We start from the raw sequence: 24,409 nt of genomic DNA on the forward strand, positions 1-24,409 counted from the left end.
TGGGACCAGGGTCACCAGTTAAATTGGCCTATCTGTGAAACTCCAATTCCTTAATTGCCCATAGCTCCAAGATATCTGTTTAATGGTTTAACGAATAACAATTTGCAGAACTTGGAATCACACAGCCGTGGTTCCAAGTCCCATCTCTGCCCCCCAGCTTGCTTTGTGACCTTGTGCCATTTATGAGCCTCAGTTTCCCCACCTGAAATTGCAAAGATCTGGGAGACTGTAGAACGGAAAGGTCAGCAGAGAGAGAGGGGCATGGGGGCTCCGTCTGGAGGGGACAGGGCAGTTCGGAGGCAGAGGCTAGCCGAGGAGATCCTCTTTGCAGCGAGGAGGGGCCCGGAAGACCTCAGGTTGCGACCCCTTCTCGGCGGTTAACCGGGCCCAATCCCTCCCTCCACCTCCGTAAGCCTTGAGGGAGGCGGGGCCGTTGCCCCAAGAGCCCGCCCTGATCCCGGAGTTGCCGCCTCTGATTGGCAGTCTAACTAGGCCAGGTCATTATGCAGCTGCGATTGGCCGAGGCTCCAGTCAGTCGGCGCGCGGTCCCGCCCCCCCGGGGAGACACTTAAAGGGCCGTCTCGCTAGGCGGTAGCGGGATGTCCCCGCACTGACCGCCCTGGGCCCGCGCCCGCCCGCGTAAACGCGCCCGGCCCGATCCCGCGCCACCATGTAAACGGCGCCCGCAGGCGGACGCCGGCTTCTCCGCCCGGGACCCCTTTGCCCTGCCCCGGGCCCCAGGGCCCTCGATGAGGTGAGCAGGGACCGGGCCGTGGGAAGGGTACACTGAGGCCCCTGGGTCTTTCACTTTGCGGGGGGTATCCACAAAGCCCTTAGGAAGCCGCGGAGCCCCAGTGGTCTCGACCCCGCCGCAGGGTTGACGGGCACCCAGGAGGCGGGGGCCTGGCTCTGTGGAGGGGGGTCTGGCGTGGCGCATCTGCGCCCCCTTTGGCAATCCCGGGTTTGAACCCCGCCGGAGGTGGGGGGCGCGGCCTGCTCCCCCTCCCTCAGCAAGTACGGGCCACTGCAGGCCCGGTGTTCGGCGTTCATTATCCCCGCGGAGCCCAGGATGGGGACGGGGAGGGGTTGGTCCCATCACCAGGGCCTAAACAATGGGGGTGCGCTGCGCGGGTATCCCCCTCGAGTTATGTAACTGCCTGCAGTTGCCATGGACACGGAGTGGGGGCCGTGGTCCAGGGAGCGGGATGGAGGCTTGGAGGCCCCCAGCCAGGGCTTTACCTTCTCCATCCTCATCTCCACCACTGGCTGCTGTGTGCCAGATTCCCCAGAACCGAAGGTACTGAGCAGTGGGGACAGAGCACCTTCTTCCCAGGGTGTCTGAGGCTCAGCTTGTAGGTCTGTGAAACAGACCCATTGCACTCATGGTCTTGGGGAGTTGGGCAAGGGCTTCTGGGGCTCAGTCCTGAAACCCCTCTCCCAGGGTCTCACCTTTCAGAAGCCAGCTTTAGAGGCCTGGGATCTGCACATTTTTAGATGCCTTTGGAGCCCTCAGGATATGCCGGTTTAGTGAAAGTGAATTAAGGAAACAGTGCATGAATGAATGAATGGACGAATGAATGAATGGGTTTAGGAAGGCATTACTGCTATAAACCTGAGCTGGAGGGTCCTCAAGGATGGGCCACATTTGCCACAATGTCCCCTCCTCCGGGAAGCCACCCCCAATGAATGCCTCTTGGTGTCAGCCACGACCTTCTCTCTAGGATAGACTAGGCTGGCCCAGAAGGGTGGCCGAACGCCACACAGGCACTGACCAGACAAAACATCTCAGTGCGTGGCTGGTTCTGGCCACCCCCAAACTGGAGCCTAGATGGGGCCTCGCAGTGCAACTCACCTGACCCAGGTGTGGGGAGTGGGTGCTATGGGAGTGGAAGTCTCCCTGTTTAGATGGCCTCTGACCTGGCTGTCATGACCCCACTCACAGGACACACCATGCTGACCGGGGTGACCGATGGGATCTTTTGCTGCCTGCTGGGCGCGCCACCCAATGCTGTGGGGCCCCTGGAGAGTGTGGAGTCCAGTGATGGCTACACCTTTGTGGAGGTCAAGCCTGGCCGCGTGCTGCGGGTGAAGCATGCTGGACCCGCTCCGCTCCCCACCCCACCTCCACCACTGTCAGACACCGCCCAGGGGGACCAATCTGGCTTGGTCCACTGCCAGCGCAGAATCACCGTGTACCGCAATGGGCGGTTACTGGTGGAGAACCTGGGCCGGGCACCACGAGCTGACCTCCTGCACGGGCAGAATGGCTCTGGGGAGCCACCAGCCGCCCTCGAGGTAGAGCTGGCTGACCCAGCGGGCAGCGATAGCCGCTCGGGCCCAGGCAGTGCTGGGAGTGGCAGTGGCGGACGACGGCGGCGAGCCCGACGCCCCAAGCGGACCATCCACATTGACTGTGAGAAGCGCATCACCAGCTGCAAGGGCACCCAGGCCGATGTGGTGCTCTTTTTCATCCACGGTGTCGGCGGTTCCCTGGCCATCTGGAAGGAACAGCTGGACTTCTTTGTGCGCCTGGGCTACGAGGTGGTGGCGCCCGACCTGGCTGGCCACGGGGCCAGCTCAGCACCCCAGGTGGCCGCTGCCTACACCTTCTATGCACTGGCAGAGGACATGCGTGCCATCTTCAAGCGCTATGCCAAGAAGCGAAACGTGCTCATTGGGCATTCTTACGGGTGAGCCAACACTGGGGTGGGGATGAGAGTGAGGGATGGAGACTGGCAGGAACTGGACACCCACTCACAAAATACTGATTTCCCTTCTTGAAAAATCCCACTAACATCTGTAACAAAACAGGGATTCCTGCCACCAATGCTATTGTTTCACATTGTTTTAAAGCAGTATCTCAATCCCTGAACTATTGACATTTTGGGTCAGGTAATTCTTTTCTGTGAGGGGCTTTCTTGTGCACTGTAGGATGTTTAGCAGCGTCTCTGACCTCTACCGATTAGACGCCGCTAGCACAATGGTCTAGTGATGATCATGACAATCAAAAATGCCTTCAGGGCCTCCCTGGTGGCGCAGTGGTTGAGAGTCCGCCTGCCGATGCAGGGGATACGGGTTCGTGCCCCGGTCTGGGAGGATCCCATATGCCGCGGAGCGGCTGGGCCCGTGAGCCATGGCTGCTGAGCCTGCGCATCCGGAGCCTGTGCTCCGCAACGGGAGAGGCCACAACAGTGAGAGGCCCGCATACCACAAAAAAAAAAAAAAAAAAAAAAAAAAATGCCTTCAGATAGTGCCAAAGGTCCTCTGGTAGGCAGAATCACCCCTGAGAACCATTGTCTTCAACTAAGTTCAAAAATTGGTTGCTCTGGAGACCCCAAGGGCTCCAAGGAAAGACTAATTGGAATCCCATAATTTTTGTTTACAAGGGCACAGGTTGCTATAATTCACTCTTCCTTAAAGGGGTGACAGATAATACCACCTAGCATTTAGATGAGAGCCCACGCCATGGAAGGCTCTGGGCCTGGGTGCCTGATCACTGCCAAGTGGTACCATTCTGTCCTTTACCCAGGAGAAAAGGCAGGATCTGATCAGCCAGCCAGGTTGAGAACCACTGTTTTAGCAGTTGTAGCCCATGCAACTAGACAAGAAAAGGAAATGTTACGTAAGTTTCCAAAAGAAAGGAAGCCAGACTGGGAAGTAGCATAGCTCCTATTTGCTTATATGAAAACATACCTCAAAGTGGATGCTTATGCTAAATGATTCCTCCAATTAAATGAGCACCCACCTGTGGAAATTCCTGTGACCCCATAACAATGCTATGAGGTCAGCACAGTTACTATGTCACAAATGTGGAAATGGTAGCTCAGAGAGGTTAAGCAATTTGCCCAAGGGCACACAGTGAGTCACTGGGACAGTCAAGTCCACCTGACTCCTGCTTGTATCGTGTCCCTCTTTTCAGCAAGGTTGGCAAGCTTTTTCTTAAAGAGCCAAATAGTAAATATTTTAGGTTTGCAGGCCATAATGTTTGATCTCTGTTGAAACTTCACATGTCTACTGTTGTAGAAAGAAAGCAGACATAATTGTAAACAAATGGGCATGGTTTTATTCTAATAAATCTTTATTTATAAAATATTTTACACATTTACAAGATTGTAAACTTAAGTTTACAAAAACAAGCAGCTAGCCCACAGGCCATAGTTTGCAAAACAAACTCTGCTTTAGGGGGAATGAGGAGAGGTACCTGCACCCTTCCACCTTGCATAAGGCAGGCAGATGTGCCACACCCAGGGGCCAATGAGAGAAGATCCTTAAAGGGAAGGGATACGCTGGAAACAGGGACCTTCTCTGAGAAGCCAAAGGGTTTGTTTAATCAAATAGCTTTCCTAACACTTGGCAATAAGTAATTCTTAGTCCTTTGGGGGTTATGATGACTTTGAGGGTCTGATAAAAGTTCTGTATTTGGATCCTTTCTCCAAAAGAAAAAAAATCCACCCTCAAAACACACACACACACACACACACACACACACACACACACAGTCTCTCAATTTCAGGGCATTCGAGATGCCCCATCCATCCCTCACCCCCATTTGGTGCCCATGGACCCCAGGGGAAGAATCTTGGCCTTCAAGGATATGCCTCTGGGTGAGGGGAGGGCATTAACCCCTTCACTGCTTGTATCCTGCTGACCACTGCCCTTCAACCCTCCCCACCATCCACCCATGGGGCAGTGTCTCCTTCTGCACGTTCCTGGCTCATGAGTACCCAGATCTGGTGCACAAGATGATCATGATCAACGGCGGGGGCCCCACAGCACTGGAGCCCAGCTTCTGCTCCATCTTCAACATGCCCACGTGCGTCCTGCACTGCCTGTCACCCTGTCTGGCTTGGAGCTTCCTCAAGTGAGTGACCTGGCCCTTCCCTGGCATCTCCCTAAGGTGGACGGGAGGGGAAGCTATATGGCTGGGGCTGGCATGGGGGCACTTCTGGTGGCTGAGCTGGCATGAGGGCTCCAACAGTGCCTCCCCACCCCCAGGGCTGGCTTCGCACGCCAAGGGGCCAAAGAGAAGCAGCTGCTGAAGGAGGGCAATGCGTTCAATGTGTCTTCCTTTGTGCTTCGGGCCATGATGAGTGGCCAGTACTGGCCTGAGGGCGACGAGGTCTACCATGCCGAGCTCACCGTGCCCGTCCTGCTCGTCCATGGCATGCACGACAAGTTTGTGCCAGTGGAGGAAGACCAGCGTATGGCTGAGGTATGGTACTTTGGCCACCACACCCTTCAGATCCCCCTTGCACAGTCCAGGGGGACTCTGCCTTGTGCTCCAGCCCCAGGGACGTCAGAGCTTAGATGGAGAGTCAAAGGTGGAATCCAGAAAGTGGGGCTGCCTTGAACAGGTGGTAGGTTTATGTGCTGTCCCCACTGCACATTAAAATGCACTCTTCATGGGACTTCCCTGGTGGCCCAGTGGTTAGGACTCCGTGCTTCCACTGCAGGGGGCACAGGTTTGATCCATGGTGAGGGAACTAGGATCCCACATGCCATGCAGCATGGCAAAAAATAAAAATAAAAATAAAAAGGCACTCTTCACAGTTGGAATTTGTGATGGGCTACATAATTCTTCAAGGGCGAGCTGGGGATCTTTAGATCAGATTCCCCAGAAAGGGTCTTGAGATCCTTAGGGCTAAGAATAGCTCTGGGCCAGCGGTTCTTAACCAGGGATGATTCTGCCCCACAGGGGACACTTGGAAATGTCTGCAGACTTTTTTGGTTGTCATGACTGTAGGGGAGGGAGGTGCTACTGGCATCTGGAGGGTGGAGGCCAGGGATGTTGCCCAGTAACCTACAATGAGCAGGACGGCCCCACCGCAGAAAATGATCCAGCGCCAAGTGTCCGTCATGTGGAGGTTGAGAAACCCTACCTTAGCATGAGAGACTCTCCATCTGTCAGTGATTTCTCACCGAGGTGACTTTGCCCCCAAGAGACATTTGGCAATGTCTGGAGAGTTTTTTTTTTTATTTATATTTTTTATTTTTGGCTGCGTTGGGTCTTTGTTGCGGTGAGCAGGCTTCTCATTGTGGTGGCTTCTCTTGTTCCGGAGTGTGGGCTCTAGGCAGGTGGGCTTCAGTAGTTGTGGCTCGCGGGCTCTAGAGCACAGGCTCAGTAGTTGTGGCGCACGGGCTTAGTTGCTCTGCGGCATTTGGGATCTTCCCGGATCAGGGCTCGAGCCTGTATCCCCTGCTTTGGCACGCAGATTCTTAACCACTGAGCCACCAGGGAGGTCCCTGGAGAGATTTTAAATTGTCACACTGTGGTGGGGGAGTGGGATGCTATCACTGGCATCTAGTGGATCGAAGCCAGGGATGCTGCTCAACATCCTACAGTGCATGGAACAGTCCCCATCCCAGAGAATGATCCCACCCCAAATGGCATTAGTGCCCAGGTTGAGAAATCCTGCTCTGGACATATTGTAGGCACTTAATAAACGGGGAATGAATGAATATCCAGTTGGGTTCCAGCTGGGTGACAGGCCATCTTCCAGATCCCCCTTGGGTGGAAGTGGAGGAATACAGGGTAGATTGCAAGAACTTCCTGATGTTGGAGGCCATGCATAGATGGGGGGGCGGGGGGAGTCCCAGGGCTGCCTGGCCCCGAGCTCTGTCGACCTGTCTCTGCCTGCCCTGAGCCGCGTCCTCCGCAGATCCTGCTCCTGGCCTTCCTGAAGCTCATCGATGAAGGCAGCCACATGGTGATGCTGGAGTGTCCGGAAACGGTCAACACGCTGCTCCACGAATTCCTGCTCTGGGAGCCCGAGCCCTCGCCCAAGGCCCTGCCCGAGCCCCTGCCCACGCCCCCAGAGGAAAAGAAGTAGCCGCTGAGGGGGCAGGGTAGCGCTTAGTGAGCCGAAGAGCCTGAGGAGAGGCCCGGAGCCGGAGTTGGGTCTGCCGCCCGCGCGGACCACCTGGGCGGGCCATTCGCTCCAGTGGGCGGGGTCAGGTCAGGGAGACGCCCCCCAGGCCGGCTGGGCAGGACGTGGCGTTTGTGGGAGCCAGGTGGACACACCGCTCTCTGCTAGTCCTGCGAGACCCATCGGTTTTTCGGGGCCATAGCCGGGACCCCCGCGGAGGATGACCTTGTACAGAAGTCCCCTACCCCAAAACGCCAGGGCCGAGGCAGGCCACCACCCCGCTCTCTGTCTTCCGTGTTCGCCGTGCTTGATCCTGGGACCCACGAGCCCCGCAGGGACCTTCGAGACCCCGCCCCAATGCCCGAGATCCCTTACCACCCCCCATTCCTCGGCGCTGGGGGCTATTGTGGCCCAAGGAGGGAGGGTTTGGGAGGGGGCTGGCACCACCGAAACCGCACATCTCAACTTGTAACTCAATAAAAAGAAGTGACAATCTGAGCCTCCAGGCCTGTGTTGGGTGACCGCAGCGCGGGGCCGCCCGGAGCCTCAGTTTCCCCAAGTGCAGACTGAACTGAGTCGAGTGCCTCCTCCTCAGGGCTGGCCCACAGAGATTTGAGGATGTCGGCCGTCCAGGCTTGCTTCCCGAGTTCCCCTCCCTCCTCAAAATGCAGGAGCTACTTGGGCAGTATTTCCAGAGAAGAAGGCAGATAGGGGGTGAGCTCCCCGTCCCTGGAGGGGAGGAGGAGAACCAACTGAGGTCGATGCTGAAGTTGAGGTGAGGATCCGAGGATGGTTGCATCTGATTACAGTAGCCACAATTGTGTCAGCTGTATGCAAAGCCCTATGCTGAGTGCCTGACACCCATAGGTTCATTGAATCCCCTTTACTCCGCACCACACAGCAAGTTAGTACCTCTTACTGTCCCATTTCATCTTATAACTTGGTTTTGAGTTGTTTTTGTCACAAAGATGATTTTTATTTTGAATCTTTTTTTTTGAATCCAGATTTCTCTGAATTTCCCTGCTCCATGGCTGTGCTCTTGGTCCTCTACATTTTATTCTAATGTATGTATATCTAGGTTTACCCGTGGTTTGTGTGGCCGGTGGGAGATTTGTCCCCTCAGTTGCTGCACCTTTGGTCCTTTCCCCACTGGTTTGTGAGCCCACCTTTAATTTAAACCAGGGGTTCTTACAGGGGCACTGCTGTTGGTTGACAAATTCTGGAGATATGTTTGATTACCACAACTGGAGGGGGAGGTGCTCCTGGAATCTCGTGGGTGGAGCGCAGGAATGCTGCCTGACACCCTACAGTGCACAGGACAGCCCCCGGCCCCCACTGCAAGGAGTAACTTGGTCTCAAAAGTCAGTAGGGCCAAGGTTGGGATACCCTGTGTTTTAGACAAATCCCACCTCTTCTGGGCCTCTTTCTTTGGCGGGGGGAGGGATGTCTCTGGATTCTGTTTGTGTATTCTTGGGAGATGGCATGCTGCTTGGTTTGTTTTTTTTTTAATAAATTTATTTATTTTTGGCTGTGTTGGGTCTTCGTTGCTGCACGCGAGCTTTCTCTAGTTGCGGCAAGCGGGGGCTGCTCTTCGTTGCGGTGTGCAGGTTCCTCATTGCGGTGGCTTCTCTTGTTGTGGATCACGGGCTCTTGGGCATGCGGGCTTCAGTAGTTGTGGCTCACGGACTCTAGAGCGCAGGCTCAGTAGTTGTGGCTCACGGGCTCTAGAGCGCAGGCTCAGTAGTTGTGGCTCACGGGCTCTAGAGCGCAGGCTCAGTAGTTGTGGCAGGCTTAGTTGCTCTGCGGCGTGTGGGATCTTCCCGGACCAGGGCTTGAACCCGTGGCCCCTGCATTGGCAGGCGGATTCTTAACCACCGTGCCACCAGGGAAGTCCCAGCATGCTGTTTGAATTGCTATCACTTTATCAAGCACCTACTTGGTGTCTGGGAGAATTACTTGTCTTACACATGAGGAAAGGGAAGCTCGGAGTGAGGTTTCTTCAGCTCAGTTAAAATGGTAGAGCCCAGGCCCACTCCAGAGGCAGGAACCCTAATTACCACAGCAGCCAGAGTAGCCAGGGGCTCAGCAGTGGAGGCCAGGAGGCAGATGGAACCTTAGCCCACTCCCTGCAGGACCTGGTTCTCTGAGCCACGATGACAGGCAGGTGACAAACCCAATGAGGCAGCGGATCTCACCAAGTCCCTAAACCCACTGGACTGCTTTGAAGAAGCAAGTTCTGGAAAATTTAAATGATCCTACCACCACCTCACCAGGATAGCGGCTTGGCACTTACTGAAGCTCTTTGCATAAAGAGCAAAGAGGTTAGTGATGGGGTTAGTGATCCCATTTTATAGTGGAAGAAACAGGTTCAGAGAAGCAACACCAGGAGGCTCCAGTCACACGGTGATGCCAAGGAGAGCTGGTGTCTCACACCCACACCGCAATGACCTCCCCAGCTCTGCCCACCCCTCAATACACAAGTCGGTACCTCGAGAACATCCCAACACCCCCCACCTTCCCCCAGAGACTTTCCGCCTGCAGGGCCACCTCTGGCTCAGTAGGGCTCTGAGCCAAACACTTTACCCCATGACGGTTTAATCTGATTTCCTCAGTGACCCCCTGAGGTAGAACCTCGCACTTTCCCCATTGTGTACAACTGAGGACAGTGAGGCTCAGACAGAGAAATTGCTGGTCCAAGGTCCCACAGCTGGGAAGCAGTGAAACCTAACTCTTGAGCTGGGCAGATTCCCTTCAAGTGGCTGAGGAAGCCCCCAGCCCAGCCTACATTGTGGGTCCCCTGTGTCAGGGAGATAAAAATGGACTCTGTTTGCCCAAACAGGACCAAACTGCCAAAGCACTGGCATGTTTCAAAGCACCAGAGTGTTCCAAAGAACCTTCTGGTCTACTTGTTCTCCTCTCACATCCCCTTATTCTCCACCCATGGCAGGGAGCTCACTACCTCTCCAGCAGTTCCATCTGTAATAAAGTCCTCCCTCAGCCCGAGGGAGAGATTGTCCTGCTGCTCCCCCACCAGCCTTCTGGAGCTGGAGATGGGGGGCTGCTCTCAGCACGGGGCAGCTGGAACATTCAAACACCCTGATCTCGACCTAGGCTGGATGGCCAATTCCCCAGTGCTCAGCCACGGGCCTGGATGTCCTGGGGCCATAGCTCTCGCTCACCCTCAGCCAGGAAGACAAGGAGGGCACGGTGCAGCAGATGCACCCCCAAGCGGCGGCGCCGGGTGGGTGGCCAGCCAGCCACCACTCCATAGCAGTGTCCTTGCTTCTGGTTGGTCAGCGTCTGGATCCCTGGGGAGATTAGGGGTAAGGTCACAAAAGCAGCCTCCAGGAACCCCAGGCAGAAGTATGTGCCAGTAAACCCACTGGGTATCGCCCTCAAGCAGGGATAAACCAATGGAGCAAAATCTGTGCATATGCAGGTACATAATTGATGCTCAATAATTGCTCATTGAATGAATGAACAGCCCTGAGGGGCAAGGGGTGAGGGAATCAGTAGATCAAGTGCCCTTCATGTGACCCCCCGACCCCACAAGCCAGGCACCTACCTAGAGCATCCACAAGACATGCTTCTCGAGTGTAAGCCTCCACAGCAACCACATGCTGGAAGCAATGCAGGGAGACAACACCTCGACCACTGGCCCAAATGTCTAAGATCTGGCGCACCTTGGGGCAGGCCTAGGGGGAGCCAGGGCAGGGTCAGAGTTCTGTCCCCCAATTCCCTCTTTCCTCTACCTGCCCGCAGCTGTGCCGCCCCTGCCATGAACCTGGTCCTTATCCTCACACCTGTTTTCCTGGCCACCCTCGGTGGCTAAGGGCCTTCCAGAGGTGGACATTCGGCCGGGCCCGTGTTCCCTTGCCCACGTAGAAGATGGCATTGACAAAAATCCGAAGGCATTCAGCCAGGGTCAGTGAGAAGGCTCGGGCTGGAAGGTTCTGAGTCTTCCTAGATGAAGTAGGTGGCTCAGAGAAGGAAAAGTGACAAGAGTCGCCCCAGAGACAGTCTTTAAAGACAGAGCAACCCACGTCCAGTGACCCCTGTTTTATAAAAGGCAGGGTGGGTGGCTGTTCGCCAAGGACACTCAGCAGCTTGAATTGGATCCAATTGCCTTTTATAGATAAAGAAGCTGATGACCAGAGAGGGCCAGTTCCCTTCCTAAGGACACACAGCAGATAAGAATCAATCTCAGAATTTTCCAGTTCCCACTTCTGGGTCATTCCTGTTCCAAGTACCTGGGGTCCAGCAGCAGATATGTGAAGCTGGACTTCATGACACCCTCCCGCCACCGGCTGGTGGATTCTGGCCGCTCAAACTGCTTGGCAAGTGCATCTTCATCTGCCTGGGCATCTGGGATATGGCCAGTCCGCAGGGCTTTGGCCAGCTCTGGGCTGTGCCCTGAGAATTCTAGGCCTGGGAGGGGAAACTGAGTCAAAGGAGACAAAGGAAAGGGTGGTTCCCAGAGATGAAGGGAGAAGTAGGTTGCACTGAGAGCCACGGGTCTCTGAGGACTCCTGGAGGCTCCTTGGACTCTGGATACTAACCAGGAGCAGCCTGGGCTTCTTCTAGTGGTTGGAGGTAGTATGGCCGGGTGAAGGACGTGATGGGACCACGGCTCTTGCCAAGTGCCAGGAGCCCTTGCAGCAGCTCCAGGTCAGACATGGTGGGGTCCGGTGGGCACTGGCAAGAGGGGATGGGGTCCCTGCCACCTGTGGCGCTTGCCTCATCCTCTGTCAGCCAGAGGGCAGCTACATCACTGTCGAGGGACAACTGGTCATCTTTTGGGATGTGGAAGTCAGAGGGTCCAGGCAGTGGTTCCCAAGGGGCACTACGGGCTGGACTCTTGTCTGGGAAGAACTTGGGGGAGGGGGAGGCATCTGGCAAGGTCAGAGTCAGGGCCTGCAGACGGGCATTTAGTTCTGCCTCCCTGTCCTCCATGAGGGCTCGATGTTCCTGCTGTGGGGTACCCGAAGATCTTGGCACCCTCTGGGAGGGTCGGACACCAGCCCAGGGGGACATGTGGGCGGTTGGGTCCTCAGCTCCAGAGGCCTCAACCGCGGTGACAAAGGAGGCAACTGAGCTGCAGTCCCAGCGCCCTAGGGGGGACTCCGAGCTGCCACCTGTGTCAGCAATCTCAGGGTGGGCAAGGAGGCTGGGGGGTCCAGGGCCAGCCTCCAGGCTCATGTCTTTGCCATCACCTCTGCCCAGTGTTGTGGAGTCCAGTGTCACACTGGGAGGTCCAGAGGGGCTGATATTCAGCCCCTTTCTCCAAGGGCCTGGGCCTGGAGCAGGGGATAAGAGTGGGAGTCAGAGAGGAGGGGAAGAGGAAGTGAGAGACAAAGATGGAAGTCAGATCAGACAGAAAGAGGCGGCTGCAATCGCAAAGAGGAAGGACAGAGTCGGAGGCAGAGAGACGGACCAGAGACCTTAGTCGTGAAACAGAAACAGTGGGAGAGCGTGGATGTCACACACAGAGACCCGCAAAGCTAGATCAGAGGCTAAGCACCCCCAGCCGCACAGGCACCACTCACTGCCAGGCTTTGGCTTGGGCTTTGGCTCCTGGGGGTCTGCCCGGGTCCGTGTCGGGGTCCTGGTCCGAGCCTCCAGCTCCCGCAGGACACGCACACAGTTCTGGTGCCCCTGCTGCTCGGCCAGGTCCACAGGCCGGAGTCCGTCCTACATGGACGCGGTCAGCAGGGGGCGCCCTCTTCCCTCCCTCTCTTCCTCCCTTCCTTCCTCTTTCCCTCCCTCCGGGTTCGCCCTGCTACAAACAGCGCTGGGACCCCCACCTGGTCGCGCAGCGCGGGGTCCGCTCCCTGGCTCAGCAGCAGCTCCAGGCCGCGGCGACAGCCCCAGGCAGCGGCCACGTGCAGCGGCGTCAGCGCCTCGGCCGATCTGGGGCAGGACAGGAGGAGGGGTCAGTGGAGGAGGGAACTCGATCTCCTCCCCCATCCTCCCACCCCCCGCCCGGGGCCTTGGCTCTCAGCACCCCCATCTCCGCCCTCCAGCCTGAGACACTACACTTGGAACCTAGATCCTGCGCCCTCGGGCCAGGACCCAAACCTCTGCTCTCAGACTCTAGAACGCCTACCACCAGATCCGAACCTTTGATCCCCATTTGGCCTCAGCGCAACCTCATACCCCACCCTCGGTCTGGTACGCTGCCTCTGCCCTTGGACCCTAAAGATCCTTCCCCAGATTCCCCAAGCTCCGCCCCCGGGCATTGAGTGCGCATCCTTGAACCGTGGGACGCCCTCTCCAGGATTCCCAGGTCTTTCCCTCGGACTCGGGAGACCCCTCTCCTTCGCGGAAAAGCTGCCCGGAGCCCAGACCCTGCCTCACCGAGTGTTGGGGTCCCCGCCTCGGCGCAGCAGGGCCTCGAGGCAACACAGACTCCGCGGGTGCTGGGCTCTGGCCGCCAGGTGCATGGCCGCCGCGCCATCCTTGAGCACCAGGTTGGGGTCAGCACCACGGCGCAGCAGCTCCTCCAGTGCCCTAAGGACAGAGGGTCAGAGTGGATCGCGACACTCGCCCCCTACCCCTGGCCCACCCACCCCGTGCCCTGCCCTCACCGCAACTCCTCCTTCCGCAGCGCCGCCCGCAGCCGCCGCGCCAGGTCTAACGCCGAGCCCATGCCCCGGCGGTCCCCCAGACCAGCTGCCCAGCCTGCCGATTTCCAACTTCCCGCGGCGCCCTTGTGCGCACGCGCCGCTCCGCCCCTCAGCCTCGGTCCCCGCTCCTCGGCGCAGTGCAGTGTCCCCAGCCAGGCCGACCCGCGCCGCATTGTCGTCCACATCTAGGTTCAGGAGCTCTAATGCTGGCCCGAGCCTGCGACACCAAGTAGTGCCCAGGCAGGGCTAGGGGCAGCCGATAAGGGCCCGATAGGGTGGAGGTCGTCGTGTGTGCCGTTATCTCTTCAGACCGCGTAAACACTAACACAGCCTGCTGGAGGGGGTGGAGCTACGCTCCCGGGACCCGATGGTGCCCACAAGGCAATAGGTCTTCCAGAACCATCTGCCGAGGCAGCCTCCATTAGCGCACGCAGCCCTGATAGTATGTTAGGCTTCAATTAATATCTCCCTCCTGCAGTGGCTCTGTGTTGCCTATTTTCAGTTCCGCGGAGTCGGGACTCCATTACTTTGGAGCCCTGGGCCTCTTAGGGCTCTAGTTTCCCCACATGCAAAATGGGAGAATAATCCTTTCCAGGTTGGTGTGAAGTTGAACGAGGGGCCTGGCACACAGGTGCCTAATAAATCCTCATGGGAAGGAAAAGCTGTTTCTCGATAAAGCTATTTTCGTTTGATAAGGAACTGAGAAAACCTAGCTGGTAAGCTTTTTTTCACAATTGCTCATCATCCAGTAAGATAGTTGAGTGATGCACCTGTTATATCTGTCTCCCTTCCTCTGGGGAGCACCCACACTATTTCCTGATGGAACTATAAACCTCCCTTCCCAGAGAAGCTTGATGGAGTCCTGGCCAATCAGAGTGTGCCACAGCTCTGGCCCATGACTGGCCCAATGCAAAGTTACATGACCTAGGCAAGGACAGTTATAAGGGGTGCTGGGAGAGCCCTCACTTCACCTGGGTTGGGATTTGGGGAGCAGTCACAGCCATCTCACCCCTTTCCACGGGTTGGGAGGAAAGCAGGGCACACTGAACACCAACCATGCAAGGTATTTCAGCCCTCCCCAATGGCAATGTCAGAGCACCTGGATACAGCAAAGCCTGAAGCTACACCATGGCTTCTTATCCACAAGAACCAAGCCATTCTCCTTTCTGCTCAGTGGGCGGGTTTTCTGTCACTTGCAACGAAAAAGATTCCAATTAACACAAGTTGATTGTTGTGGACCTGAGTTAGGGATTCTCAGATTTTTATTTTGATAACAAGAATCACAACTGAAAAACTCGGAGTGGGATATGGGCTGGGAAACATAGGGAATGGGTGTCCAGAGTCCCTGTGATGCTTCCTGGAATCCTAGGTTTCCTTCAGGGCTCCCCAGGTGCCTTGGATACCTCCTAGACCTCCCTCTGGGGGTCCCACAGAGCCCAGTGTGAGAACCAGCATTCTCGGCCAAGCGTTTCATCGTACTAGAAGGTTGGATGTACAGGGATGGTTCAGACAGTGGCCTCAACCTCGGCGGCTTCATCCTCCTCCTCCAGCAGGCTGTAGGAGGCATGGCTTTGGCAGGGCCGCTGCAGTGGGTGAGCCAGAAGCTTGGCCATACAGTTGTGCAGCTCAAGGGCGGGCCCAGCCAGCGCCACCTCGTACTTATAGCTGGTACCCTTGGTATCCAGGCTTCCCATGAAGGCAAACATGTCCTATGGGGCCAAGGAAGGGCTGTTCAGGCAGAGGTTCCCCTGACAGGCCCCCCCCTGTCCTGGAGGGCCTCCCAGGAGGGGGCCTCAGGAATGAGTTCTGAAGGGTAAAGAGGAGTCTACGAGGCAGAAAACATTCCCACATTCAGCAAACATTTCCTGCCACCCACTCAGTGCTAGGGACCCCAAGAGGTCTCAGTGCTGGAGCCCCTAGTCTGGAGAGGCACAGTCGGATACAATGACCCCAGCCCCCATGCTGATCTACCTTGAGGAGCAGGGAAGTTTTCTCCAAGTAGGGACTTCCCATTTGGGTACTGAAGTATAAGTAGGAGCTGGGCTCAACCCCCTCTGCTCACAGTTGGGTAAAGTGAGGCTCAGAGAGATAAGTGGCCGACTCTAGATGCCACAAATAGTTCAGGGCTGGGATGTAAAGGACCAGCAGAGCCTGGCAAGGCAGGGAGGGAAGCGTGCTCCAGGCAGAGGACACAGAGAAAGCGAAGGCAGGAAGAGAGAGAAGCAGGGGACGCTGGGGATGAGGTGGACAGGACCCTACATACTCATGGGCCACTGTCCCAACAGCCCCATTAGTTCACTGAAGACATGTGGGAAATGGAAGTTGAATGACCATGATCCAGCAGGACCAGGAACGCTAAGGAGAAGACTAATGGCAGAGCCGTGCGTGGGTGGGCAGGGACGGGTGACTTCCCTCCTCCTGATGCCAGGAGAGCACAGGTGCCTCTGAGCCTGTTGCCAGGTGCCACCGTGCCAGAGACACACTGTGTGACCCTGGCCTAGTTGCTGGCCCTCTCTGAGCCTGTTTTCCCTCAGTACAGATCATGAACTAGGGGGCTGGTATTAGATGCCCTGAAGTCCCTTAGTGATTCAAAGTCCCCCTTTCCCTCAAGGCCGGGGCAGGTGGGTTCAGAGCCATCCCATCTGCACCTACATCTGCCTGCCACCCACACCCACAGCGGCCTCTCACCTTCCAACTCATCTCCTCCTCCTTCTCGTCGGCGCCATTGTGGATGTAAACAACATCAAAGAAGAAATACGGGCACTGGAACATTTTCTGCAGGGGAAGAAAGCCGGCCTTTGGGACTTTGGTCACCCCATGCCCCCATGATCACAATTCCCCATGTACTGGCCAAGACTCTGGGAACCTGACTCTAGGCACCCCAGCTCCTGTGGTCAGGAAGTCCCTCCTAGTGTTTAACCACCATCCTGCTGGCTGTAGGCATCCCTCCCTCTCCCAGGCCTCCCTCACCTTCATGGGCTCCGTCAGGGAGAACTGAGGCTGGCAGGGTGGACGACTATAGACCAGGATGGTTCGGACCACATACGGCGGTGGAATCGTCTGCACATTCTCTGTGACTGGCAGCTCAGTCTTCTGCTGGCTGCGCAGCAGGGATGGGGGACAGGTCAGAGCACACCCTGGTAGCACACCCCTACTGTCACCATCAGAGAGCCCAGCTCTTCACCAGGTATGTGAGGCCCCACCTGACCCCTCCCAAGTTCATTGTTTCCTCTGAGCCTTCCCACATGCTGTTCCCTCTGCCCCAGCACCTCCTCAGCTTCTCCTTTCTGCCTGACCTCTCCTGCTCCAACAGAGGTTTTGCTGACCCCAAAGCTAGGGCCTGCTCAGGCCAACCTCAGCACCCTGAGCGTTCCCCATCACTGTGTTGAGCTGGACCTGCCCTACCAGGCCAGGAGACTCTGAGGCAGGGACCAGATCTTATATGCAAAGTCAGTGCCCAGTTCCCCACTCAGCCACAGATGGTTCTCACATTGAGTACAGGGCACTAGGCAGACAGAGGGCTAATGTTCTTAATATGTAAAAAGCAAATCTGATCACCGACAAGAAAAAAGCCAACATCCCCCTAGAAAAATAGGTAAAGGGAACAAACAGACAAATTACTGAAAGAATACTGAATGGCTTAAAAATGAATGAAAAGAAAAGCACAGCAAAATAAGATGTGGTCTCTTCCCACCTATCAGATGGGCAGGACTTTCAGCCGTGTGAGCAACCCCGGTGCTGGTGGGGGGAGATGAACAGGGTTCATTTCCTGGGAAAGCGCTTTGGCAAAGTCTAGCAAAATTAAAAACACAGACCACCTTGTTCCAGCCTCTTCTCCATTAGGAATTTACCCCATAGATTCACTTCCAAAATCTGCTGAGATGGGCAAAACAAGCTCCTTGGCCACCATCAAGGGGCTGGCAAAAACAGGGCTTAGAATACTTGGGCCCACAAGCTAAGAACCTTTTTCATTTTTAAACAGTTGGGAAGAAAGAAAACCAAAAGGAGAATATTTTGTGACAATCAGAAATGTGAAATTCAAATTTGTGCCTGCAAATAAAGTTTTATTGGTACATGGCCATGCCCACTTGCGTACCTATGGTTTGTGGCTGCTTTCTAATTAAAATGGGCAGGGGCTTCCCTGGTGGCGCAGTGGTTGAGAGTCCGCCTGCCGATGCAGGGGACACGGGTTCGTGCCCCGGTCCGGGAAGATCCCACATGCCGCGGAGCGGCTGGGCCCGTGAGCCATGGCCGCTGAGCCTGCGCGTCCGGAGCCTGTGCTCCGCAATGGAAGAGGCCATAACAGTGAGAGGTCCGCGTACCGCAAAAAAATAAAAAAATAAAATGGGCAGAGTCTGGTTGCCAAGACAGAGATGATGTGGCCAACAAAGTCAAAAATATTTACTATCTGGTCCTTTAAAGAAAAAGTTGGCTGCCTCCAGGTTAAAGTAGTGGAGGGACTTCGCTGGTGGTCCAGTGGTTAAGAGTCTGCCTACCAATGCAGGGGACACGGGTTTGATCCCTGGTCTGGGAAGATCCCACATGCCGCGGAGCAACTAAGCCCGTGCACCACAACTACTGAGCCCATGCATTGCAACTACTGAAGCCCATGTGCTCTAGGGCCCGCATGCTGCAACTACTGAAGCCCATGCGCCTAGAGCTCATGCTCTGCAGCAAGAGAGGCCACCGCAATGAGAAGCCTGTGCACTGCAACGAAGAGTAGCCCCCGCTCGCCGCAACTAGAGAAAGCCCATGTGCAGCAACGAAGACCCAATGCAGCAGTCAATCAATCAATCAATCAATACGAAAGTAGTGGAGAACCACTGGGCTGTCAGAGAATAACACAGAGGGTGAGATGTGAGAAGGAACCTCTTTTGCAAAAATGCTTCCAGACAGGTAAGTGAGCAATTGTTCCAGGGAGAAAGGGTGAGAAAGGAAGCCTTTAGGCCTCCCTAAAGGACTATTTCTGGGCTGTTTGGAGCTTTTACCCAGAAGGGGTTCGTCTCTTCAAAGGCGAACAATAATTTCCCCATGGGGGACTTACATGAGGCTGAAGAGACCTTCCAGATCTGGTGGGAATGCTAAGGAGAGCAGAGCAGCGCACGGGTGGGCAGGGGTGGGTGGCTTCCCTCCTGATGCCGGAAGAGCGCAGGTGCCTCTGAGCCGGTTGCCAGGACACACGCTGTGTGACCCTGTCCCAGTCGCTTGCCCTCTGAGCCTGTTTTCCCTCAGCACAGATCATGAACTAGGGGGCTGGCATCAGATGCCCTGAAGGCCCGTAGTGATTCAAAGCCCCCTTTCCCTCAGGGCTAGGGCCATTCTCCTCACAAAGAAAAAGCCATGGGTGTCCCTGTCCCCCTCCCCTCATTACTGTTTTCTTTGTAACTCACAGGGATCATATTATATTTAAGTTCTGGGCTGCAGTGAGCCTTTAATGTTCAAGTTAATATAAAATGTGCTGTGCCCTAGTTGAAGGGGCTGTAGCAATGATTGTGACTTTTCAGTCACATACGGCCACTTGCTGAGCACCAACTGTGTACTTAGCCCTTCATGAAGTGTTCTCCAAGTGGATGCATTTTTGACATTCAGAGTCCAAATCAGCTGTTTTTGCTTCTGTATTCTGACTTTATCTTCACAGCGACCCTGTGGGGTAGGAGGTTTTATGGCTCTCATTTTACAGATGAAGAAACTGAGGCTCAGAGGCGTGGCTGGCCCAAGCCTGATGTGGCAGAACTGGGATCTAGACCTGAGCCAGGCTGAGCCAGGCCGCTCCCTGGGGCTCCCTGTGTGGAAAGGATACTGAAGGTGGAGCAGGAGGCCGTCTCCAGGTCGTAGAGGCAGCTACAGAGTTCTCGGGGATCAGAGGTCAGGCCGGACAGCTGCAGGGAAGCATGGGACTCAGCGAGGGGCTCCCTCAGCCCCAGGGGACCCCAGGGCACCCAGCCCTGCCCCAGCCTCACCCAGGCAGTGTCATCGTTCACCACCACCAGCGCGAACTCGTGGCTCTTGTCAATCTTGTGTTTTGTCCGCACGAACATCTCGATCATTTTCTGGGAGACGTTGAGGGCATTGGTTTTGGAGCTGGGGAGGGCCAGAGAGTGACCAGGTAGTTAAGGCCCAGGTCATGCGGCAGAGGGGGCGGCAGAGCCCAGCCGCGAACCTAGCTGACCCCTCTCCAGCTCTTGCCCTCTCCAAAGGGTCCCTCCGGCCAGCCTGGGTCTCACATCTGATCTGTGGGAGGCACCCCACCTTTGCTCAGCGCAGGTCATCACGAGTGCCGGGGGGGGAAGGCGGGCTCGTCCTCAGGCCCCATCCAGGCCCTGCTGCCTGACCCCAGTGAGACTTAGCTGCTCAGGGGCAAGGGTTTTGGAGTCAGCCAGGCCTTGGTCTGAATCTGGCTCTGCCCATTTGCTGGGAGGCCTCGGGCAAGTCATTTTGCTTCTTGGAGTTTCCGAGTCATGGCTGTGACCTGGGTGGCGTGTGATAGCTCTCAAGTGCTTAGAACAGAGCCCCGACGGGCTGCAGCTATATCATTACCAGATATCATTGCTACTCTCCAATACCGCCAGGCCCCGGGGGTGAGTCTGAGAGAGACAGCCCTGCGTTTTTTGGGCTGGGCCCTTCCCAGCCATAGCTGCAAACTCAAGCCCCCACATATCCCTCTCACCTATTTAATGACTCTAGCTTTGGCAGCGACATTTCCTCCGACAGGTCCAGGCAGATGATCTGTAATGAAGTTGAAGGGTGGTGAGAGCTGTGAGTAGCAGCACCTGGTGACTGAACATTAATGCAGGCCCCCGCACCACTCTGCTGGCCCTCTCCAAGCAGCCCCATTGGAAAAGGCCATATGATGACTCCCAATTCCCAGCCAAGCCGTCCACTTTAGAAGGAGGCAGCTGAGGGAAAAGAGCACTGGACTAGGAGTCCAGGTTGATGAGTGAACAAACACACCAGAGAACATTTAACACAGAAACAAGAAAACAAGGGAAGAGTGGGATGAATTGTGGCTCTCTAAAAGATATATCCACCTGGGACTTCCCTGGTGGCGTGGTGGTTAGGAATCTGCCTGCCAAGGCAGGGGACACGGGTTTGAGCCCTGGCCCGGGAAGATCCCACATGCCGCGGAGCAACTAAGCCTGTGCGCCACAACTACTGAGCCCACGTGCCACAACTACTGAAGCCCGCACGCCTAGAGCCTGTGCTCCACAAGAAGAGAAGCCTCCGCAATGAGAAGTCTGCGTGCCGCAACAAAGAGAAGCCCCCACTTGCCACAACTAGAGAAAGTTCGCACACAGCAACAGACCCAATGCAGCCAAAGATAAATAAATAAATTTAAAAGATATATCCACCTGGAACCTCAGAATGTGAATTTATTTGGAATTAGGGTCTTTGCTGATGCAATTAAGGTAAAGATCTTGAGATAAGATCATTCTGATCTAAGAACAAGTGTCCTTATAAAGGAAAAGACTGGGGACTTCCCTGGCGGTCCAGTGGTTAAGACTCTGCGCTTCCACTGCAGGGGGCACGGGTTCGATCCTTGGTCAGGGAACTAAGATCCTGCATGCCGCTCGGCCAAAGAAAAACAAACAAAAAAAGAAAGAAAGAAAAGAGAAGACTGGGAGACACAGAGGGGAAGGCTATGTGAAGACGGAGACAGAGATTGCAGAGATGCAGCCACAAGCCAAGGAACGACTGGAGCCACCACAGGCTGGAAGAGTCAAGGAAGTCTCTTCCCCTAGAGCCTGCAGAGGGAACATGACACGTTCATTTCAGACTTCTGGCATCTGGAACTGTGAGAAAATGAATTTCTGTTGTTTTAAGCCACCGGGTTTGTGATAACTTCTTGTGGCAGCCCTAGGAGACTAGAACAAAGGGACTGTTTTCCAGAGTGGATCCTAAAAGACGATGTGTAACCCAAGGTTCCCTAACACCTCGAAGCCACTGGTCAAGCCCCTCACTTACCACTTTCTCTGGACAGTTGACCCTTGGCGTCCGCACCTGGACCTCTGGGGCTGGTGGAGGCACCTGCCACGGCTTGGGACCGGCTCCAGGAGAGTTGGCGGTCCCATCGTCAGCACTGGCCGCCTCACCCTCGCCCTCGCTGCGGCTGCCCACACTGGCCTGGGCCCCCAGCGCCCGGTCCTCCGCCCCCTCAGGGTTGGAGCGAGTGCGGGGTCTGGGCTCAGCTGACTGCTCCTCTTCCTCCTCCTCCTCCTCCTCTTCAGCGGGACTGCTGGGCTCCGCCACCTCCATGGCTCCTGAGTGGCTGGATGGAGCAGGTACGGGGGAAGCCAGGATCCTTCCCTTAGGGGTTTTAAAAGCATTTGGTTATTGGGCAGGAGAACAGGGCATGAGTCGCTTACTAAGAGTAACGCCTCTCAGGGCCTCAGTTTCCTCATCTGTAGGATGGGTGCCTTTAACACTTATCAGCCCAGCATCCACCCTGACTCAAGATAACAGTCTCCCTTTTTTTTTCTGTAGGGCTAACCCCTCCCCTCCCTCTTTTGGCTAGTGAGCCACTGTGAATGGCTCAGAGATAGGGACATGACCCAACACACGCCAGTGAGGGGCAGCTCTGAGACTTCCAATAGTACTGTTAGAGAAAAGGAACTCGTCAGAGTTGCAAAGCTGGAAAGTCACAAGTCCAGAGCTGCTGGGAGCCATTTTGCCTCCAAGAAGGAAAACAGAGCTTGCCTGTAGTGATGCTCACCCAAAAAACGACAGATACACTTCTGAGCACCTGAATCCAGCTATGCCTAAATTCCCTTTCTTGCTTAAACCAGATTGAGTTGGGTTTTTTGTTACCTGAAACTGAAGACGTCTTGGTGAATAAAAGAATAATAACTTCTAGGGTTCCCTCCTCCGCAGCGGAGCGCTGGCTGCCTACGGGGTGTCTGCACACGGAAGGGGAGCAGATCTGGTATTACAATTCCTTTGAGGAAAAACAGGACGCTAGTGGAACAGTTTGCCCATCTGGGCAATGGGTGCGGGCTGCCGGGGATGGTTTCTGAGCCTTGCAGTCCCCACAACCTCTAAGGAAAACAAAGCTTAGCTGCAGCAAGAGGGATGGAGGCTAGACTGCAGGAGAAATCAGAGCTGAAGGCGGAAGCCTCAGGGCAAGTGAGGGGCTGAATTTCTGGGGCTAGGGAAGCTGGGCCTCTAGGGACGGATCCCGCACGCTTTCACCACCCAACTCCTGCTCACCGTAGCGTGACCCTCCCTCCGACTCAGCTGCCAGCTCGCTGGGAAACCGCCATCTTTACCAGCCGGAAATGGGACGGCGCGGCCGCCACGCCTCCTGGGAAATGTAGTTCGGCAGGCCGCAGGCCTAGAGGAGAGATGTATGGGACGAGGCTGGAGAGCCTTGGAAGCTGATAGGCTGATACTGTTCTAGGAGGTGGGGTTTGGATTGTGATAGACTGGAGCGGAGCTGAGGGGGGCGGGATCTGGAATGTGATTGGCTAAAGTCAGATAAGGCGGAGCTTTTATGTTTCTGGCAGATTCGGACTGCGCGGGTCAGCGTTTCTACCATAACGAGGCAGAATGGAGTTGGGCTTTCGATGGGATAGTCTCAGAAAGATGGAGAAGTCCTAGTTTGCAGTGTGATTAAACGTAGCGGGACTGAGTTGGGTGGGATTTAGAAGAGGTGGGGCTGATTGGTGATTAATAGAGTTGACTGAACCTCAGTGAGGGGTTTTTGCGGCAGAGGTGGGCGGGGTCCAGAGCCCAAGGGCCCTCCCAATTATTTAATTCTCCTTATTTCACAAATATTTGCAAAAAATAAAAAATGCTAAGCCAGAACTATTTCAATCCCCCCTTCCTTCTTCATGCACACTTATCCCTTCAGCTCCATAACCATTTAAAAACTGAGCCTCAGTTTCTTTATTTGTTAAAGTCTGCTAAGCCTGTCCACATCAGCCAGGCTCTGGTTCAGTGACAGCCCAGAGGGGCTGTGGAAAATGAGCCTTGAAGGATGGAGAATTTGCTAGAAAAACAAGAGGAGGAAGGTCATTCCAGGCAGAAGGAACCGCCTGGGCAAAAGTCTGGAGGCTTTGAAGAGCCTTGGAGTGGTGGAACCTCTCACAGGTTAATATGGCCAGAGCAGAAGCTAAGAGTGAGAATTTCAATGCCCCGGGTACCCCCAAGTCAGAGAATTGCAACTTCTCTCGCTACTACCTTTGGAGACACAGAAACAGGAAGATTCAGCCTCATAGCTTCTGTCAGTGGAACCAGGAAGATTCAGGCTATCCCAGGCTCTGCACAGTTTACACAGAAGTGCAGAAGGAAGGAAGGTGTGTTTCAGACAGAGGTTAAGGCATGGCCAAAGGCACCAGGGTGTGAGAGAACTGAGAAACTTCAGCTGTTCACAGAGGAGGTTATAGCAGCTAGAGGGTGGAGTACACATTGGTGCCAGCCACAGGCATAATTTTTTTAAAGACCTTGAATGCCAGGCTGAAGAGCTTGAAATGTTTCCCAAGGGCAATGGGGAGCTATGGAGGGTGTATGAGCCAGGTAGATGAACAGTGAGATCTCTGCGGCCTTGGTGGGGAAGGGAGTGGAGGGATGGCTGAGGAGCCCAGGGAGGGAGCTGGGCTGGTATCCAGGTTGGGGAGGAGAGGCTTGGACTGTGACTATGGATGGAGATGAGGAGGAGGCCCTTTAGAGGTGGATGCAGGAAAAATGAGCAGGATGTAGGGACCATCTGGGCTCTGAGGAACCCAGCACTTATGGAGAAGAAACAGTAGCTGGCAGAGGAAGCAGAGACGGGATGGTCAGAAAGGTAGTAGGGAACAAGGAGGGTGCCTTATGATTTAGTTCCCGATGGTGCCTGGCCATGTGCAAATTGCTTGTTAAAATTTCTATAACACTGGAATCTATGTATACACACACACACACACATGCACACGCACAATATGG

At 55.3% G+C, this 24,409-nt stretch overlaps 3 protein-coding genes across 4 annotated transcripts; 1 reads left to right on the top strand and 2 right to left on the bottom strand.

Annotated features, from left to right (window-relative positions):
* Positions 1-1,950: 1,950 nt before the first annotated feature.
* ABHD8 (abhydrolase domain containing 8) lies at positions 1,951-7,283 on the top strand (the record flags this gene model as incomplete). The annotated part of the gene is made up of 4 exons (XM_079702827.1): positions 1,951-2,690; positions 4,691-4,861; positions 4,996-5,212; positions 6,660-7,283. The coding sequence occupies 4 exons, from the start codon at positions 1,951-1,953 to the stop codon at positions 6,828-6,830; spliced, it is 1,299 nt and encodes a 432-aa protein (XP_079558953.1). The 3' UTR covers positions 6,831-7,283.
* A 2,718-nt stretch (positions 7,284-10,001) lies between these two features.
* On the bottom strand, positions 10,002-13,677 carry ANKLE1 (ankyrin repeat and LEM domain containing 1; the record flags this gene model as incomplete). 2 transcript variants are annotated; one of them, XM_079702253.1, is made up of 9 exons in its annotated part: positions 10,002-10,174; positions 10,432-10,561; positions 10,670-10,829; positions 11,117-11,294; positions 11,426-12,163; positions 12,413-12,557; positions 12,671-12,776; positions 13,224-13,376; positions 13,454-13,677. In XM_079702253.1, the coding sequence occupies 9 exons, from the start codon at positions 13,675-13,677 to the stop codon at positions 10,002-10,004; spliced, it is 2,007 nt and encodes a 668-aa protein (XP_079558379.1). The 2 variants fall into 2 exon arrangements, with proteins under 2 accessions (XP_079558379.1, XP_079558380.1); XM_079702254.1 differs by having other exon boundaries at positions 11,426-12,157; positions 13,454-13,515.
* Positions 13,678-14,726: 1,049 nt separating this feature from the next.
* BABAM1 (BRISC and BRCA1 A complex member 1) lies at positions 14,727-22,322 on the bottom strand. The gene is made up of 9 exons (XM_079702397.1): positions 22,298-22,322; positions 21,455-21,796; positions 20,160-20,218; positions 19,453-19,573; positions 19,293-19,371; positions 18,537-18,561; positions 16,463-16,592; positions 16,181-16,267; positions 14,727-15,201 (listed from the first exon to the last, which is right to left on the bottom strand). Exons 2-9 carry the CDS (start codon positions 21,743-21,745, stop codon positions 14,998-15,000), a joined length of 996 nt encoding a protein of 331 aa, XP_079558523.1. The 5' UTR covers positions 21,746-21,796; positions 22,298-22,322; the 3' UTR covers positions 14,727-14,997.
* Positions 22,323-24,409: the final 2,087 nt, after the last annotated feature.

This window comes from Hyperoodon ampullatus (assembly GCF_949752795.1).
Source record: "Hyperoodon ampullatus genome assembly, chromosome: 4".
NCBI classification, from domain to species: Eukaryota; Metazoa; Chordata; class Mammalia; order Artiodactyla; family Ziphiidae; genus Hyperoodon; species Hyperoodon ampullatus.

Bases quoted from the DNA above. Each gene is read 5' to 3' on its own strand.
- BABAM1 (XM_079702397.1), bottom strand. From the start codon at position 21,745: ATGGAGGTGGCGGAGCCCAGCAGTCCCGCTGAAGAGGAGGAGGAGGAG. The intron at 19,574-20,159 runs GTGAGAGGGATA...GGCCCTCCCCAG, and splicing joins AAGCTAGAGTCATTAAATAG to CTCCAAAACCAATGCCCTCA. The intron at 15,202-16,180 runs GTGAGAGGCCGC...TTGGCCCCATAG, and splicing joins AGGAGGAGATGAGTTGGAAG to GACATGTTTGCCTTCATGGG.